The 17,793-nt window shown below is 41.7% G+C and overlaps 2 protein-coding genes across 19 annotated transcripts in view; one reads left to right on the top strand and one right to left on the bottom strand.

The window, feature by feature from the left end:
- The window catches only part of ADCYAP1R1 (ADCYAP receptor type I), a 343,361-nt gene that overhangs the window by 76,098 nt on the left and 249,470 nt on the right, over positions 1–17,793 (bottom strand). For 17 of the 18 annotated variants that reach the window (XM_083825483.1, XM_083825479.1, XM_083825478.1 and 14 more), the window contains one exon: positions 10,950–11,055. In XM_083825483.1, the coding sequence (XP_083681609.1) occupies positions 10,950–11,055 (106 nt within the window). Of the gene's footprint in view, positions 1–10,949; positions 11,056–17,793 lie in introns of those variants that run through there. The other variant, XM_083825477.1, reaches the window with a different exon arrangement.
- Positions 1–17,793, top strand: part of LOC310894862 (uncharacterized protein) — a 39,201-nt gene that overhangs the window by 14,603 nt on the left and 6,805 nt on the right. Inside the window, exon 2 of the mRNA XM_083825494.1 lies at positions 16,098–16,136. Within this exon, the coding sequence (XP_083681620.1) occupies positions 16,098–16,136 (39 nt within the window). The remainder of the gene's footprint in view (positions 1–16,097; positions 16,137–17,793) is intronic.

The following is a 17,793-nucleotide window of genomic DNA, read 5'->3' as shown; positions in this document are numbered from 1 at the left end:
CTGCCTCAGTGCAGGTAATTAGGGCCACCTGAACTATTACCTGACCTTCTGCTTCTGATCCAGTGTTGTTACTCCTGTAAGTCTGTAGTGCAGCTCCTAGAAACCAGTGAACTGTACCATTGATTCTAGAAAGAATCATTCTCTTACTACAGTGTCTATCTCAGTGAGATTAACTGTCTAAACAAGCTATAAGTACTTTTATCAGAAAATACAAGAAACGACAACAAAGTTTATCATGGGAATAGTAAGAAAAGAGCATTTTTACAGAATTAGCTTTTAAAAGAATATCCAGTTGTCTGACACCTTACTCACTCTTTTTACAGAAATATAAGGTGTATTCAGAATCTTGAAAACGTGGTTTGAATTTATGAAAACACTAATTCTTCACTGAAACTTATTCACTTCTGGAGAAGACTGCAGCAACTGCTTCATGGCATACAACACAATCATGCAGTTTAAAAGGAGCTGCAAAGATCTGATGAAAATCATACTAAAATAATATATTGTCACTGAGTTATAATTCAGATGAACTTTTCCCCCCCTGCCACGGTACTATAGACATTAAAAAGCTATGTATTTGCTAGTGGTCACAGCTTCTACCTGTGAATCTGTCAATGAATCTGAAGGTACCAACAGATAACACAAGTACATGAAAGACCATCACCTCTTTCATTGCATAAGTTTTGCTGATAGTCATTGTTCATTTTTAACAGTGTGCATTTACAGACAGTCTGTGCATACGCTCTAAAGAAGCTCCCCATATTTGTTCTAGCTCACCTTGTCATTGCACATTGTGTATGATATGCAGTAGAAAGTAAGACTCGACTTCCTGCCACTATTTACTCCAGACAAAAAAAAAATAAAATTAAAAAAAAAAGATGCGGGGTGATTTAATGAGCTAGCTGAGCTGTCACCAGAGAAACAAGAAACTCAAAAACCCGTGTGGATGAGCAAGGAGCTCATCGATAAGATCAAAAGGAAGAGGAAGGTCTATGAAATGTGGAAAAAGGGCCTGTCCTCTTGGGAGGAGTATAGAAGTGTTGTCAGGGCCTGCAGGGACACGATGAGGAAGGCTAAAGCCCACCTACAGATGAGGCTTGCAAAAGAGATAAAAGATAATAATAAGGGTTTTTTAAAGTATGTAAACAGTAAAAGGAAGACTAGGGATAATGTGGGTCCCTTGCTGAACGAGGGGGGGTGTCCTGGTAACGGGAGACGCCGAGAAGGCGGAGATACTGAATGTTTTCTTTGCTTCAGTCTTTGCTTCAGGGACTCCCCCCCGGGACTCCTTGACCCTGGTGGGAGGAGAAAGGGGCTGGGAAATGGAGGGCTCCCACCTGGTTGACGAGAGAGTGGTTCGGGAGCGTCTGAGTGGGCTCAATGCACACAAATCCATGGATCCCGATGGGATGCATCCATGTGTGCTAAGGGAGTTGGCAGAGGTGATCGCCGAACCGCTCTCTATCTTTGAAAACCTTTGAAAGGTCCTGGAGAACAGGAGAGGTGCCTGAAGATTGGAGGATAGCCAATGTCACTCCGGTCTTCAAGAAGGGCAAGATGGAGGATCCGGGAAACTACAGGCCAGTCAGTCTCACCTCTGTCCCTGGAAAGGTGTTGGAACAGCTTGTTCTGGATGCCATCTCCAAGCAATTGGAAGAGAAGAATGTTATGAGGAGTAGTCAGCATGGACTCACCAAAGGGAAGTTGTGCTCGAACAACCTCGTTGCCTTCTATGATGGCATCACCAGCTGGGTAGGTGGGGGGAGAGCAGTGGATGTCATCTACCTTGACTTTAGCAAGGCTTTCGATACTGTCTCCTATGACATCCTGATGGCAAAGATGAGAAAGTGTGGGATGGAGGAGTGGACAGTTAGGTGGGTTGAGAACTGGCTGACTGGCCGAGCTCAGAGGGTGGTGATCGGCGGCGCAGAGTCCGGCTGGAGACCTGTGACTAGTGGTGTTCCCCAGGGGTCGGTGCTGGGTCCACCCTTGTTCAACATCTTCATCGATGACCTTGATGAGGGAATAGCGTCTGCCCTCAGCAAGTACGCCGATGACACAAAGCTGGGAGGAGTGGTTGACACACCAGAAGGCTGTGCTGCCATTCAGTGAGACCTGGACTGGCTGGAGAGATGGGCAGGAAGAAACCAAACGAGGTTTAATAAGAGCAAGTTTAGAGTCCTGCACCTGGGAAGGAACAACCGGATGTATCAGTACAGGCTGGGGGACGACCTGCTGGAGAGGAGCTCTGAGGAGAAGGACCTGGGGGTCCTGGTGGACGACAGGTTGACCATGAGCCAGCAGTGTGCCATCGTGGCCAAGAGGGCCAATGGGATCCTGGCGTGCATTAAAAGGAGTGTGGCCAGCAGGTCAAGGGAGGTGATCCTCCCCCTCTACTCTGCCCTGGTCAGGCCTCACCTGGAGTACTGTGTCCAGTTCTGGGCTCCCCAGTACAAAAAAAGACAGGGATCTCCTGGAAAGAGTCCAGCCACAAAGGCCACAAAGATGATATGGGGCCTGGAGCATCTTCCCTATGAGGAAAGGCTGAGAGACCTGGGTCTGTTCAGCCTGGAGAAAAGAAGACTGAGAGGGGACCTCATCAATGTGTATAAATACCTGAGGTGTGGGAGACAGAGATTTGGCCAACCTCTTTTCAGTGGTTTATGGGGATAGGACAAGGGGTAATGGCCACAAGATAGAGCACAGGAAGTTCTGCATCAACATGAGAAAGAATTCTCTTCACAGTGAGGGTGACGGAGCACTGGAACAGACTGCCCGGGGAGGTTGTGGAGTCTCCTTCTCTGGAGATATTCAAGGTCCATCTGGGCGCCTACCTGGGCAGCCTGCTCTAAGGAACCTGCTTTGGCAGGGGGGTTGGACCCGATGATCTTTCGAGGTCCCTTCCAACCCCTTCAATTCTGTGATTCTGTGATTCTGTGAAAATGGAGCTGCGTAATAAATAATATTTTGTTTCAAAGGTTAAATTAAAAAATGGAAAAACAAAACAAAACATTTAGTTCAGTGTGGTAAGATTTTTTCCTTCTTTTTGGTTGACAGTAAATATAAAGAGTTTAACAGGCAGACAGGAATTTTTATTTTTAATTTTAACATTTCATTAATTTTTAAATTAAATTAAATTTAGTTAGCAATACTTCTAAAACAATGTTCAGTAGTGAAATGCCAGTACAATATATTTTTTCTAATTTGCTAATGGTTATTATTTTTCAGCCTAAATTATTTAAAAATTTCACCTGAGCTTTTTTTTTATTTTATTTTAATTAATATCCAGCTTGCAGAAAAGTACTTTCATTTATCACTTTTATTTTCCGAATGATATCCTTGTCTCTAAATCAGAGAGACACAGATCTGAGGAATGGACCACCTTAGTTGGTGGGTAAGGAATTGGCTGTATGGTCACACTCAAAGAGCTGCAGTCAACAGCTTAATGTCCAGGTGGAGATCAGTAATGAGTGGTGTTCTTCAGGGGTCAGTATTGGTGATATGGACAGTGGGATTGAGTGCACCCTTAGCAAATTTGACAATGACACCAACCTGTGTGGAGTGTTCACTGGAGGGAAGGGATGCCACCCAGAGAGACCTGGACAGGCCTGAGAGGCAGGCCTGGGCAAACCTCATGAGGTTCAACAAGGCCGAGCTCAAGGTCCTGCACCTGGGCTGGGGCAATCCCAAGCACAAATACAGGCTGGGCAGGGAATAGATTGGGAGCATCCCTGAGGAGAAGGACTTGGGGGTGTTGGAGAAGCTTGTTATGAGCAGGCAATATGTGCTTGCAGCCCAAAAAGCTAACCTGGGCTGCATCAAAAGCAGCGTGGGCAGCAGGGTGAGGGAGGGGATTGTTCCCCTCTGATCTGCTCTCGTGAGACCCCACCTGGATCCCTGCGCCCCAACACAAGAAGGAAAGGAATATAGTAGAGCGAGTCCAGGGGAGGGTACAAGGATGCTCAGAGTTGTGGAGCTTTTCTGCTGTGAAGAAAGGATGAGGAAGCTGGGGTTGTTCAGCCTAGAGAAGAGAAGGTTTCAGGGGCCAACAAGAAAGCAGAGGAACTCTTTGTCAGGGAGTGTGGTGATAGGACAAGGGGTAATGGATTTCACTAAAACAGAGCAGATTTAGATTAGATGTTAGGCAGAGGGCAGTGAGGCCCTGGCCCGGGCTGCCCAGAGGAGCCGTGGCTGCCCCATCCCTGGCAGTGCCCAAGGCCAGGCTGGATGGGGCTGGGGGCAGCCTGGGCTGGTGCGAGGGGTCCCTGCCCATGGCAGGGGGTTGGGATTAGATGGGCTTTGAGGTCCCTGCCAACCCAAAGCATTCTGTGATTCTATGATTCTAGTCCTGCTCCCAGAAATTAATCTTATCAGAGCTAATATCTTAGCAAGTTGCCTAGACAAAATCCATTCCACCTTTTATTTTCCTTTAACTCATGTTCCTTTGTTATTAAAGAAGCACTTCCTGGCAGTTCTGGGGATTATAAAAGTAATAGCTTTGAAAGAACCAGGTAGGAATTATTACTGTAAGTATATTATGGCATGGAAATAGTAGCTCATACACATGTTTTCGAGTTAATTGTGTTTTCAGAACTGCAGGCTTTAAATTTCAGTTTTATTCCTTCTCTTCTCTACCCATCTGAATCGAAGTCCAGCAAATGCTGAGAAGATAAGTAAGCTTAGATTTATTATGACGGCTTTCAAAGTAGGCAGTCTTCACTTGAACCACCAAAATGCCACTGAATGTGTCGGCAGAATGTGTTCATACAGTCCAAGAAGATAATAAAAGTTTCTGCTCCATTACAGCAATTTTTGCATTTTTTCTCTGAGTCATCTTAAGTGACCATTGCCAGGCTGATGATCACCTCACCTAAGCTTTACCTATCTCAGGGAGAGCATATAGAGTAATTTGTTCTCCAGCTTCCTTCTAGAGTTTTTTGTTTGTCTGTTTGTTTTTTAAAAAGCACATTTCAGAGAAAAATATATCCCCAAAAACTCAGGAACCCATATCAAATTATATCAAACCGGGTTACCATTAGGAATATCAGGGACACTGCATCCTTTCTTTCCTCTGTAACAGATGATCCTGATTTTTTTTCACTAGCAACACACTTCCAGGCTTTTAACTTCGCTACTGTGCCCGAGTTTACAGAAGGCTCACAACATCCCCTTTAGCTGCTGCTGCTCCATTTGAGAACAAGATTCATTTAAGAGCCTGCAGCTTGCTTTACGCCTGATTTGTGAAGGTTTTGTTAATTCCAGTACTGCTGCAGTATAATCAGTAAAATTCATACCAACTAACTTCTGATCCCTGTAACGATTGCTTTAATAGACAATGGAGAGAAATTGGCACTTCTACACACAGTCTTCTCAACATAAGTTGGATATATAAAATAGGGCAAGTTTAAGTCTTGTAAGTACTTGTAAGGGTAAGTGACTTCTAAGTACTTATCTTCATATATTGACTATAAGAACAATCTAAATAACTATCATTAATAAAGGCCTCTCTACTTTAGACAACCATATTCAGGTGACATGAATCCATCCATTGTTTGTCCTTTGCTCAATCAGATTGTCCTTCGCTCAATCAGATAATGACAGGATAAGGGGGAATGGTTTTAAACTAAAAGAGGGAAGATTTAGATTAGAGATTAGGAGGAAACTCTTCATTCAGAGGGTAGTGAGGCACTGGCACAGGTTGCCCAGAGAAGTAGTGGATGCCCCATCCCTGGAGGTGCTCAAGACCAGGTTGGATGAGGCCCTGGGCAGCCTGATCTAGTGGGTGGCATCCCTGCCTATGGCAGGGGAGTTGTAACTGTGAGATCTTTGAAGTCCCTTCCAACACAAGCCATTCTATGATTCTATGATTCTATGATTCTATGATTCTATGATTCTATGATTCTATGATTCTATGATTCTATGATTCTATGATTGTATCTGATGATCAGAGTTCTATAAAGCCTGTTAACAAACACAAAAGCATTCAGCAAAGAGCTAAAGAATGACTCAATGCTTGGAGAACAAAGAACAGGGAAGTTCTTTAAGTATTAAAAGACAGCAATAAGGTGTTCCTGTAGCTTTCTCCAGGCTGAACACCAGCTCTCTCATCCTTTCTTCATAGAAGAGGTGCTCCAGTCCTCTGGACTAATTCCAACATATCCATATCCTTCTTGTGCTGGGGGCCCCAGAGCTGAATGCAGTACTCCAGGTGGGGCTTCACGAGGGCAGAGCAGAGGGGGAGAATCACCTCCCTTGATGGGCTGGGTCTACCTTTTTTTTTTTTTTATTTTTATTGATGCAGACCAGGATAATATTGGCATGACCCAAGAAATTCTCATCCAGCATGAGATATCTCCTGTGACAGTCTTTCCTAGACATCAGAGTTGACAAGTGTCAACACAGTCTGGATGAAAATAAATAAGTAAATAAATAAACAAAAAATAATAATAAAATAATAATAGAAAAGAGTGCACATGGATCAGCAGTGAGCTTTATCAATTGCTATGTGGCAGAAAGTCCCTTTTGGACTGATGACAGCAAGAGCAGGGTCCAGCAGGAACTTCTGTAGCTCTACAATACAACAGGGACAAAAACCGGAACAAGGGAGACTGAAAATACTAATGCAAGAAATAGCCTGGTCCCACCACCTGGAGAAGTTCAGCTTAGAGGAATCATTTTCATTCTCCCTATCTTTTCTGCCCTTAGCTTCCATTATTTCCCTTTACTACTTTAATTCTCTCTCCAGAGCAAAGGAGTCAAATTCTGAGTCCTGCTGAAATTTTATTTTCTTCAAACTCTCTTTTTCATGCAGATTTTGTAGGTGATGGCTGGACAGAGATGGACACACATGCATCTTGTTTCCTTTCATATAAAGACTTCTGAAGAATTTAAGGCATTTAAAGAGGAAGAAGACAACATAAAACTCACAGAAAAACTAACAGAAAATCTCAATGCAATCATTGTTTCTGAAGCATTATAGGCAGATCACAGCAGCAGACGGAGGAAAAACTACTGTGAAGGATAAAACAGTAATGAGCATAACATCTGGGCTTGAGAGGCAGAGTGGGAGGGAAAACATCCGAGCCCTGATAGTTTAGGGCTGGCTGCTTTCCATAATAGAGTGCCAGCCCTGCTCTTCAAGGCCTGTGGTTACAGTTGCAGCATCAAAATTGTGCTCCTGTTGGACCTCACCCAGAGGAGCTCTGGGGAACCATTTAGTTTATGTCTGCAGTCACAGATGCTGAACACAGCAAGCGGGCAAAGCAAAGGCAGGAGAAGTAAGTTATTGTTGCAAAACGTAGGAACCCATAAGATGTTCTGCTTTTAACTTCAAAGTGCATTGCCTTCCATGCACTACTTTTAGCTAGGAGAAATATCGGTACAGAAGACCAGGCCTCAGAAGAACAGGACCAGAGAACCTCCTATTACTATCATTATTTTTTACACCATGTAGTAGGATTTATGGAATGCATGGGATGTGGAGTATTCTTTGGGCACAATAGGTTCTGTAACATCATTGATCTAGATATTGTAGAAATACAGATTACAAAACCTGTTTGTGTCCCAGATTCAAGTTTTATTTGTAATCATTTGACTTTGTGTCACCTGCAACAGAAGAATATGGAGCTACCTTGCTTCCAGAGGTTTCTGTAGTTTAGCTGATTTCAAAGATTAATTTTTTTTAATAAACCACAGTAACTTGAGCACGTGCCCAAGCCTCTGCAGACTCTCTAAAAATTCACAATCTCATTTTGTACCCTGAAGCCCCTATGAAGAGAAATAAATCATCGGAAAATTTATGTATGAAATTGTTTTATGGAAATTTTTATATATAAAAAAAAACGTCAAAAGAGGTACTTTTATGCTCCTTCTTGCTCTTGAATAAACAGAATTGTATTTACTAGCTAGGAAGGATTTTTTCCTTCTTTCAACTTTTTCTGAGTTATTCCTTAATTTTTTCTTTCTTCGAAGGGAAACAAGCTAACGTATTTTCCAGTACCTTAGTAAGGATTTGTAAGTCTTTAGTAAGTCTTATTAGTAAGTTTTATTAGTATTAAGTAAGTCTTTAGTAAGTTATTAGTAAGTCCTATTGTTACAGATGAATAACAAAAAACAAATGGGCCATTTTCACTTCTCCCAGGTGAAAAATTGTTTGTCTGCAGCAGGTTAAAAGTGAGAGAAATGAACACACCTCAAATATGGCTGCTTACTTTATGGCTGGTTACTACCTTTCCATCAAACTTCTCCAAAAAATGTTTGGTAACTTAACTTAAAAGACAGGTTCAATCATGGTGAGTAGTGTTCCATTCCACTAAAAGACTGGCAGCAAGAGAGCTTTGGGAGTAAGCAGGTGATTCACAAGTATTTCAGTGCGTGAATTCATGGCAGGTAGAGTATCCCTTATTAGAACACCTCTTCTTAGCAGTCACCATCAAGGTGCCTTTCAAAACAGAGTAAGTAGTATGTAAGTAGTATATAGAATAGGATGGCTTGGGTTGGAGAGGACCTTAAAGATCATCTAGTTCCAAACCCAATGTCATTGAGCAAACAGGAAGAAGGTAGTTGAGCTCTACTGATGTCACATCCTTTAATAACAGAGATAATGCCTTGTTGGGAATGAGCGTGGCAGGATCTGGCTTGAAATAAGTGTCATTTAATGAAAGGTGAGTCTGAAATGAGGACGTAAAGGAGATAGAGCAGAATGTTATTATAGTTCCAGCACACGAAGTGAAATGAAATATATTTAAAATATATCTACAAGAACTAGAAATGGTAGGGAGAAAAGGCAGTAAAGATGAAGCTTTGAAATAAGTGGCTTTCAAGCAAGAAAAAAAGCCATAATTCTTTAATGGAAAATACACATCTCAGAGGAAAGGTGGTTTCTTTACCTAAGGCCTTGTATATGATGGAATTCATTGACACAGGATGTGGTGAACAACAAAAGGATTGTTTTAATTCAAAGGTGTTCAGGCAAATTCATGAAACCAAAATGTCTGCAGCTTGTTAAACAGAAAGACAGTAGGGCAGGAAGCTAAAGATATCTGTAAACAGGCAAGATATGTTATGGAAGTATCATTCTCTGAAGTCATCCACTGCTGGCTGCTGTCAGAGACATCTAGATGAACAAGTATTACATGCATTTCAGTGTAAGAGACATTCAAAAGCTTGATATCCAACTCAGTTTCTGGAAGAACAGTTGCATTCTCCACATCCAGCAAATTCACCATGTATACTAGACATCCGAAGGAACCTGTGCCCCACGTGTGTCAAATGGAGGGTGAGCAATATCACTCTTGTGCATGCAGCAGTTCTCTTCACATTGTGGAGGCATCACCTGTTCACATATTCATGTATTATTCAAGAGAAAAGAGAAAATGTGAAGGACTGAATGAAGAGTCCCTCTTCGTTTGACATATGCCCTAGCAGGTCTAAGCAGAATAAGCCTGGGAAAAAACTGTTTGCAGTTTTTAAAACCAAAAAAATATTGGGGGAACATAATAAAGAGTGCTACTTGTTTTGCCGAGGTAGTGCTTGAAAAGATTCAATCTCTTTCTGCCTGTGTGGGTGATACTTTTTCCTCACACTAAGATGCAAAAGGCTTTCCAATGGCTCTGGACCTCCTCTATCTCTGAATTGTGCTCTATGAATTTGAAACAGGCAGGAGGAAAGAGTTTGGTCTGAATAACCCTCAAGTACCAAAAAGCAAAGGTTATTCTGGATCTGAGTGATAAAGAACATGGTAGCTGGTGAAATGGTCTTTTTTCACATTGGAAAATCTATAAATTCTTGAATCCAAATAATAGTCATTGCATAATCATTAAAAGTAGGGATCATGGTCAGCTTCTGACATCATTCTGTGGAGGAAGAAACCGTTTTTTCCCTTTTGTCTCTGCTTATGCCTCTTCTGGGCTGAGGAATAATTGGGAAATCTGTAATGGACAAAAAGGGACTCAAAAATACAACCACGGGGCTGAAATGAACCACCTTAAGTACATCTTTTCCTCAATTTTGCCAAACCACACAGATCATTTGCCCAAAGCTGGGAATCAGAATAAAACTGAGCTTACGTCTGAGCTGAATATCAGAACACTGATGGAAATACTCCTGGCAGCTAAAATGGCTTGCTGCAGAGGAAGTTCTGGTGACACAAATATCTGCACCCTGCCCTCTCTTGCTTCCGAGCTAAAATATGTGGTGAATAAAAAGGGAGATAAATTTCCGCTCTTTTATTACACACACACTGTGTTTTATCTGCAGTTCTCTTCAGTTTTACCAATTCAAGTCACAGTAGAAGCAGTTTGGACACGACTCAGAAAATAGCCCCTGATTTCCAATTAGTTTCTTTGTCATTCTTTGTCCTTCACTCATTGGTGCTGGCCATCAGCAGCTCCTGCTGCAGTCAGTGGGAAATGAGAAAGGATATTAAACTATTAATTTCTTCTTTGCTTGCTGCCTCAGTTTCTTATCTCAACAAGAACACAAATATTCTTGATCAAGATTACAGTCATCATAATGTTAATCCCTGTAAAGGTCTTCAGATCATGTGAGAGAGGCACAAATTATTACTGAGATGATGAAGAGAAAAGAGCAATTGCTGTTACAAAACAGACCAATGAGGCACTTAAGCCTTATGTCCAGTCCCCAACAGCTGATGTTGCCACCTACACGAGCAGAAGTCATAAACCCTATCAAGACCTTTCCTGTCCAGGTACACTGTTGTTGTTGCTGTTTTGGTGTGTGTTTTGATTCATTTTGTAGATATGTCACTGCATCGCCTAATGTATAGAAGCAAATTCATCATGTCTGGTAATAACTAGCCACTGGCATGGTATGTCCCCATTGCTTTTTAGTAAGATGTTTGCATTGACATTGCTGGAATCCCCTGCAGGCACAACAGGAAAGGTTTAGACACCACCAGTTCATGTGGCGTATCCCAAGCTGAAACTCACCTGGAGAAGAGTCATTAAGAGGGCTCAGGGCAGCTGCCCTCCGTATCTTCTCCAGACAGGTTTCTTGCTCCTTTTTAATGATGCAGTTGGAATGTGTTGCTGCAACCTGAGATGGGAGAAAAAAATATGGAGAAAGAATAATTACAATCTTAAAATATCTGGAGAGTTTATGAAGAACATCAGTCAGCTTTGAGATACCCTTCCAAAAAGAAAAAAAAAAAAAAGCAATTAAAACATCCTTGGAAGATAAGAGGAAACTGCAATTAACTTCTTGTTTTGCTTGTTTGTTTTGTTTTATTTTCAGAAAGCTTAAGGTCAAACCATGGAATTATTTTGTTGTTGTTGTTTTTAATTTTGCTCCACATGTCAAAGTGTATTTTCTAAAGTGTTTGCTTTGTTTTACTGTATTTCTTCCTCAAAAAAGGCAGAAGAGAAGGTACACCTCAATAATGAAATAGTATAAAGCAGAATCAGAAATCAATTGAGATTCTGTTTGATCTTCCACCACTTTCATGTGAGTCTCACACAATCTATTAACCTCATTCAGGACCCTAAGCTAAATTAAAAGTTCTTTCTCTCAGTCTTTCACCCTGTCCATTCCTTAATGCTTCCTACTTCTTTTCTTCCCAGTGAATACAAGGCAGTTCTCTTGCCAAAAGAGAATGCAGTGCCAATTCAACTGAGATGATTTGATCCAAAACTTACTAAAAAAAATGTGAAGAAAAAAGAAAAAGAGAGAGAGAGAGAAAGAGAAAGAAAGAAAAAGAAAGAAAGAAAGAAAGAAAGAAAGAAAGAAAGAAAGAAAGAAAGAAAGAAAGAAAGAAAGAAAGAAAAAGAAAGAAAGAAAAAGAAAGAAAAAGAAAGAAAACGAATGTGTAAGAGAAACATTGTGACCAATGGAATGTAGGCAATTCCAAAGCTGCAACAAACTGAAAATGGGACCCATTCCCAGAAATCAATATAAGATTTCACTCCTGTTGCAGAAAGTGAGCAGGGAATATCTATCCAAGCAAAATACAATCTCAGATTTCATTAGGCCATTTTACAGGGGCACTGCTAAGGTTCAAATCAAACTCAGTGGAAAGACCCATGAAAATCTGTGCACTAGTTGAAGATGAGATAGGTCAACCCAGTTCACTGTAAGCAATTTTGTTGTTTCATATTTCCCATACCATTTTCTTCACTCTAGATGATGGAGAATTACTGAGGAAGTAGTGTGTGCCCCCCAAGTGGTCTGTTTTCTCTTACCTGATAAGTAGGAACAAGCAAACAGGGAAAACAATACCTGAATTCAATCTGCTTCAATTTATTTTTGGAACCCCATTCACATGGGTCAACTTTATTTCCCTCTTATCCCAACAGAGGGAAAGGAATGGTGTGAACTCTTTGGGTCAGTAATGCATCAAATAGACAATGCACACACAATACACAATACTTACAGTACGTCCCAAGGCATGCATCATCCTACTTTGGTTATGCTTATGTTGTGCAGTTGTGTATGCTAGGAGGCAGGGACCCATTTGCACACTTATGCCATTAGAACAATTACAAGCCAGCACCCCTGTTTCAAAGATAGAGGATTTCTTAACGAACCTCCAGTGTAGAGCTTTACTCACCATTTGGGAAGAGCTAATGCTACACCAAAGCTAATGCTCCCCAAAGTCCTAGTAATAAATTTAAGCAGTTTTCCCCATGGGATACACCAAGCATAACCATATTAGAGTTGTTTATCTTCAAAACAAACCATGTTCTCTTCTAAGGGCTCTCAAGGGCCTGGAAAAGACATACTGTCACAGGTCTCTGGGATCTCCCACGAACATTAGGGCTTTGCTACATAATCCCCTAACCTTGCCAAAGATAGGGAAATTGCTTTGGCCAACATAAAAGTTCTTAGAATCTCTTTGAAAAAAATTAAATAAAATCAAAAAAATCAAAACAAATCAAGCTTCTGTTGCTAGCAGCAGTTCACTTTGCATAGTTGCCCAGGTCTGAAAGGAGTGTTCAGGATCTGTCTCAGTACAGAAATGTTACCATTTCTATACAGTTAGGCATGTACAGATTAGAAAATCTGTCATTTTATAGTTGCTAAATCTACAGAGGCAGGATACAAATAAACAAAAGGAAATGTTTCTTCACACACTTATTGTTAATCTGCAGAATTCTTTGAAGCTTCACATTGTGGATGTTAAATGTTCACAGGAGTTCAAAACATATATATGTATGTATGTAAGTATGCAAAATCCATCAAAGTACACTAAACATTAAGAAACCCACCATGCCCAACTTCTGATGTCATTGGAGGTAACTACAGACCTTTTAGAAGTATCTTTAGATTAAATCTATAGCCAAAGGATAGAAGAGTGTGTTTTAGCCTTCCTATTTTTGGCATCTTCTGTAGTAAGAGTAAATCGAAGCCAGGTCTTTACTGACAATAAAGAGAGTGTAAGGTGAACAGCTCAGGTTTCATTGTTTTCCTTGCTGACAGCCACATTTAGTAAGATGTATCTGACTAAATTGACTAAATTTAGTCAATTGTATTTGAGTAAGTCTGGCTCAGGAGATACTGGAGATACAGATTGCTGGACACAGGGAGAGCGTTATACCAATATGCTTCACCTGTCCCTGTAGCTTTCCTTAAGCTTTGCCTATCAGCAGAACACTTTGCTATGGCCTCCCATAACTATCTTTATGCTGTTATATAGCACTCTTCATCAACAGACTTTAATATTTTTTGTCAGGGTTCAAGGAAACTGAGACAGAAAACAAAGAAAAAGAGGAATCGGTAACCTCAGCGACAGAGAAAGAATAGAAGCTGCCTGTCATCTCTGCTAATTAGCAGTGCCTTTTCAGAGAAAATAAAACCATGTTTGGATTGCTTATAACAAAACATTTCTTTGTTGAAGGCAGAGATGTTTTAAGGTTATCATGTTTTCCTGAAAGGATCCATATGTTTCATGCGTCTCCACTAACTATGTACTGGCAGGGTTTATGCCTTTAATCTGTCAAGTCTGTCTTTAACAACTGAACAGCAGAGACAGTTCACATGGAAGTGTGAGCTTGAACTTCATGGCCTCCTGATTTTGCTTCTTTTGACTCAAGGACATTTGCAATTTCCTGAATTCATTGCAGGCAGTCTGGTTTCTGTTTCCCAGAAGATATCAGTAATATGTGCAGTCGAATATTTTGACACATACTAGACAAATCTAGAAACTAGATGGAAAGTACACAAAATTAACTTTTTATTTATTTATTTATTTACCACTCTCAATGAAGTGAAGGAGATCGACTCAAACCAATTTTCAAAATGCATACATTTCTATAGGTAAGGCATTATAAACAAAAAGACAGTCAATCCCAAGGCACAGGAGCCCTGAACTCATTAACACTGAAGAATAAAGTTCTGACAAACATGCTCAGGTCAAAGCTTTAAAGCAGTAAATATAATCAGTATCTGTTCAATTGTGCAAAACCACAAAAAGACAAAAGTATCCAGCTAAATGTATTGGGCTTATGTGGCCAATGGTTTGGTCAGAGCGGGAGCTGTAGGTAATGGCCCCTGTGAGCAGAGCCCAGCAGCTGCCCCATGGCAGATCAGAGCCAGCTCCAGCCGGCTCTAAAAGGGACCCCTGCTGGCCAGAGCTGAGCTGTGAGCTACACTGGTTGGGCCTCTGGGAGAGCAGAATTAAGGGGAAAAAAACTGCTGTGCAACAGCAGCTGGGAGAGAGGAGTGAGAAATGTGAGAGAAGCAGCCCTGCAGCCCCCAAGGCGAGTGCAGCAGGAGGGCAGGAGGTGCTCCAGGCACGCAGCACAATCCCCCTGCGGCCTGTGGAGAGGCCCCTGGTGGAGCAGGCTGTCCCCCTGCAGCCCACGGGTCCCACACGGAGCAGATCTCCACGCTGCAGCCCGTGGAGCAGCCCCCGGTGGAGCAGGTGGATGTGGCCTGGAGGAGGCTGCGGCCCATGGAGAGCCCCCGCAGGAGCAGGCCCCGGGCCGGAGCTGCAGCCCGTGGAGAGGAGCCCCCGCAGGAGCAGGGGGTCTGGGGGGAGCTGCCGCCCGTGGGGGACCCGTGCTGGAGCAGTTTGCTCCTGGGGGACGGACCCCGTGGTACGGAGCCGTGTGGGAGCAGGTCTTGAAGAGCTGCTGCCTGTGGGCAGCCCCCGCAGGCTCAGTTGGGGAAGGACGGCATCCCGTGGGAGGGACCCCGCGTGGAGCAGGGGCAGAGAGGGACCGTGAGGGAGCGGCAGAGACAAAGTGTTAGGGACTGACCGCAACCCCCATTCTCATTCCCATTCCCATTCCCATTCTCCATTCCCTATTCCCCTGCACTGCTCAGGGGAATGAATTAGAAGAGGCTATATGCGAGGAAGGTGTTTTTAGTTTGCCTTTAGTTTCTCACCACTTAGTGTGTTAGCAATAGGCAATAAATTACATTAATCTCCCTTAGGCTGAGTCTGTTTTGCCTTTGATGGTTATTGGTGAACGATCTCCCTGTCCTTAGCTCAGCCCTTGAGACCTTTTTCATCGTATTTTCTCCCTGTCTTCCTTTGAGGAGAGGAAGTGAGAGAACGGTGTGGTGGAATATAGCGAGCCATCAGTGTGAAACCACAAAACTAAGTCACTATAGATGTGCGATAAATTGAGAACTTTCGTGTTTTCTTCTTTTATTTTTATTAAGGTGACCGTCACAGAAATAAACTGGTGTGTTTTGTGCGTAACATGTAGTACTAACTCCTGAATGATCCCTTGGCATTACAATAACGTTAATAATAGTAATGTTATCACATTACAGCCTACATATATTTTCTCACACATAGTCTTAAGGTGCTGCTTTACTGTGAACTGTCCCATTAAGAAAGCCATTAGTAATACACAAACCTGAATAGCAAACCCAGTGAATACATCTGTGCTGCTTCCAGACCTGACCTAGAACTTGTAGACTTGTAGGACGGAACTAGCAAATTTTTAGAGTCACTTATTCAAGCAAAGCATTCCTCAAACATATGGATACTCCAGGGAAGGAACCATGTAGAAGGAATTATGGAGATCAGAAGGGCACCATATACTTCCTTCCTTGCTCAGAGAAATAAATATGCATAGCCAGCTTATTCCAGCAGGAAATTTAAATAAGTTCTCCGTTTTCTTGTTTAGGTTCAAGAATATCAAATGCTAGGAACAAGGCAGGTGAAGGTAAGTTTGAGAGCAACTTCTTTCTCTCCTCGGGATTTCTGTATGGGAAAGGTGACAAGCTAAGCTGCTTGATTTAATGCATGAAGATCTACACAGCACTGTAATAGTTCTGCACCTCTTCCCAGCATGTGGCATCGACTATGCCCTGCTTTATACATGGGTTGGTAGAAATCACTGACATTGCTCCCCAGGCCCTCATCTCCAGTAAACGTGCAAGTAACTTGGGAGACAATAGTCCTGAAAATACATCCAAAGAGCATGAAGCAGGGCTTTGAGTAGACAGCTCTGAGAGAGCAGCGCTAGACCACATTAAGAAGATGCTTCCTAACCTTTTGTACTGAGGAACAGGGGTTATAAACTGAAACTGAGCACCACGCTTAGGTACCTGTCCTGACACTATACATCAAAACATATGTATATGACACTGCTTGACATATAGCTATATCCAAAGAGAGCAAGTCAGAAACCTAAGCACAGATGCCAAGACCATTTGATATGCCTTAGGGTATCTCGCTTGACCTCCAGTTGCTTCTGCTTGCATTGGCCATTATGTTTGCCCTTTCTCAGGATATTTTGGACCCTGTAGGGCGTATCTAATGTCAAAAGACTTTTACATTTTGGCACTTGACTCATTTCCTCAGTTATATCAAGTGCATACATTTCTCAGAGATAAAAGAGCACTTTCTCTATGAAAGGGAACATAATCCTTGTGACACATTCATAGTCACTTATAAAGGTTTGTGCATAGCAGAGGATATATGGATTGCTGGAAGGATTTGGAAAAAAAATAATAACACATTAAATCTGGGTATTGAAAGAGGTCCCAGAGTTATCCAAACTAATTTGGATCATCCTGTGGGTGAGCAGTAAGGAAGGGTCTATTCAAGAAACGTGAGCTGTCTTTGACTACATATAGTCATTCAAAAATACTTAAAGTTCTGGTCATTTTACTCATTATTGCTTTAAAGCATATTTTCACTCCACAAGTTAACTCAGTGGAGCTAAAGAAGTGAGAAAAATCCTCAGTGTTCTTGAGAAACTCCAGGATCAGGCAAGACGCTTTGAAGTCATAATAAGATGTGATAAAGAACAGGGCAATTCCTTTGGCATTTTATTTTCTACAAAGACCTGATTAAATACAACAATTCAGTACTAGTTACTGTTCTTTCTTCTTCTGATTTTTCATATTATGCCTGTAAAGACCTGACCTTTTATTTGTAAAGTGATTGAGAATATTTCCACAACATTCAGGATGTGTCATATCAGACACAGTGATAATAAGGACTTCTCCTTATTTAAATAAATAAGAGGTAAATAGAGCTAAATAGAGCTAAATAGAGGTAGAGTCCGATTCACTTGTCTAAGCATTCGTTCTAAAGTAATGTGAGAGAGGAGTTTAATCCACTAGGTTTATAAGATCACTAACTTCACACTGAATTGTACATGTTGCTAATTCTATTGTGACTTTCAGTTTTAAAATGTTAGGTCAAAAAATGATACATTGATTTGTGAACATCACTCAAAAAAGCTGACTTTTCAACGGAAACATCTCGGGATTTAATCACTACTCCTAGCAAGCAATGATTCAACTGGTCAAACCAGGGTCAAGACTTGAAAAACATTATGTTAAAAATAGAGGTGTTTGAGAAGGAGTTCT

The sequence above is a fragment of the Anser anser genome (assembly GCF_964211835.1).
Source record: "Anser anser genome assembly, chromosome: 2".
In the NCBI taxonomy this organism is placed as follows: Eukaryota; Metazoa; Chordata; class Aves; order Anseriformes; family Anatidae; genus Anser; species Anser anser.
This window is presented reverse-complemented; position numbering and strand designations above follow the sequence as displayed.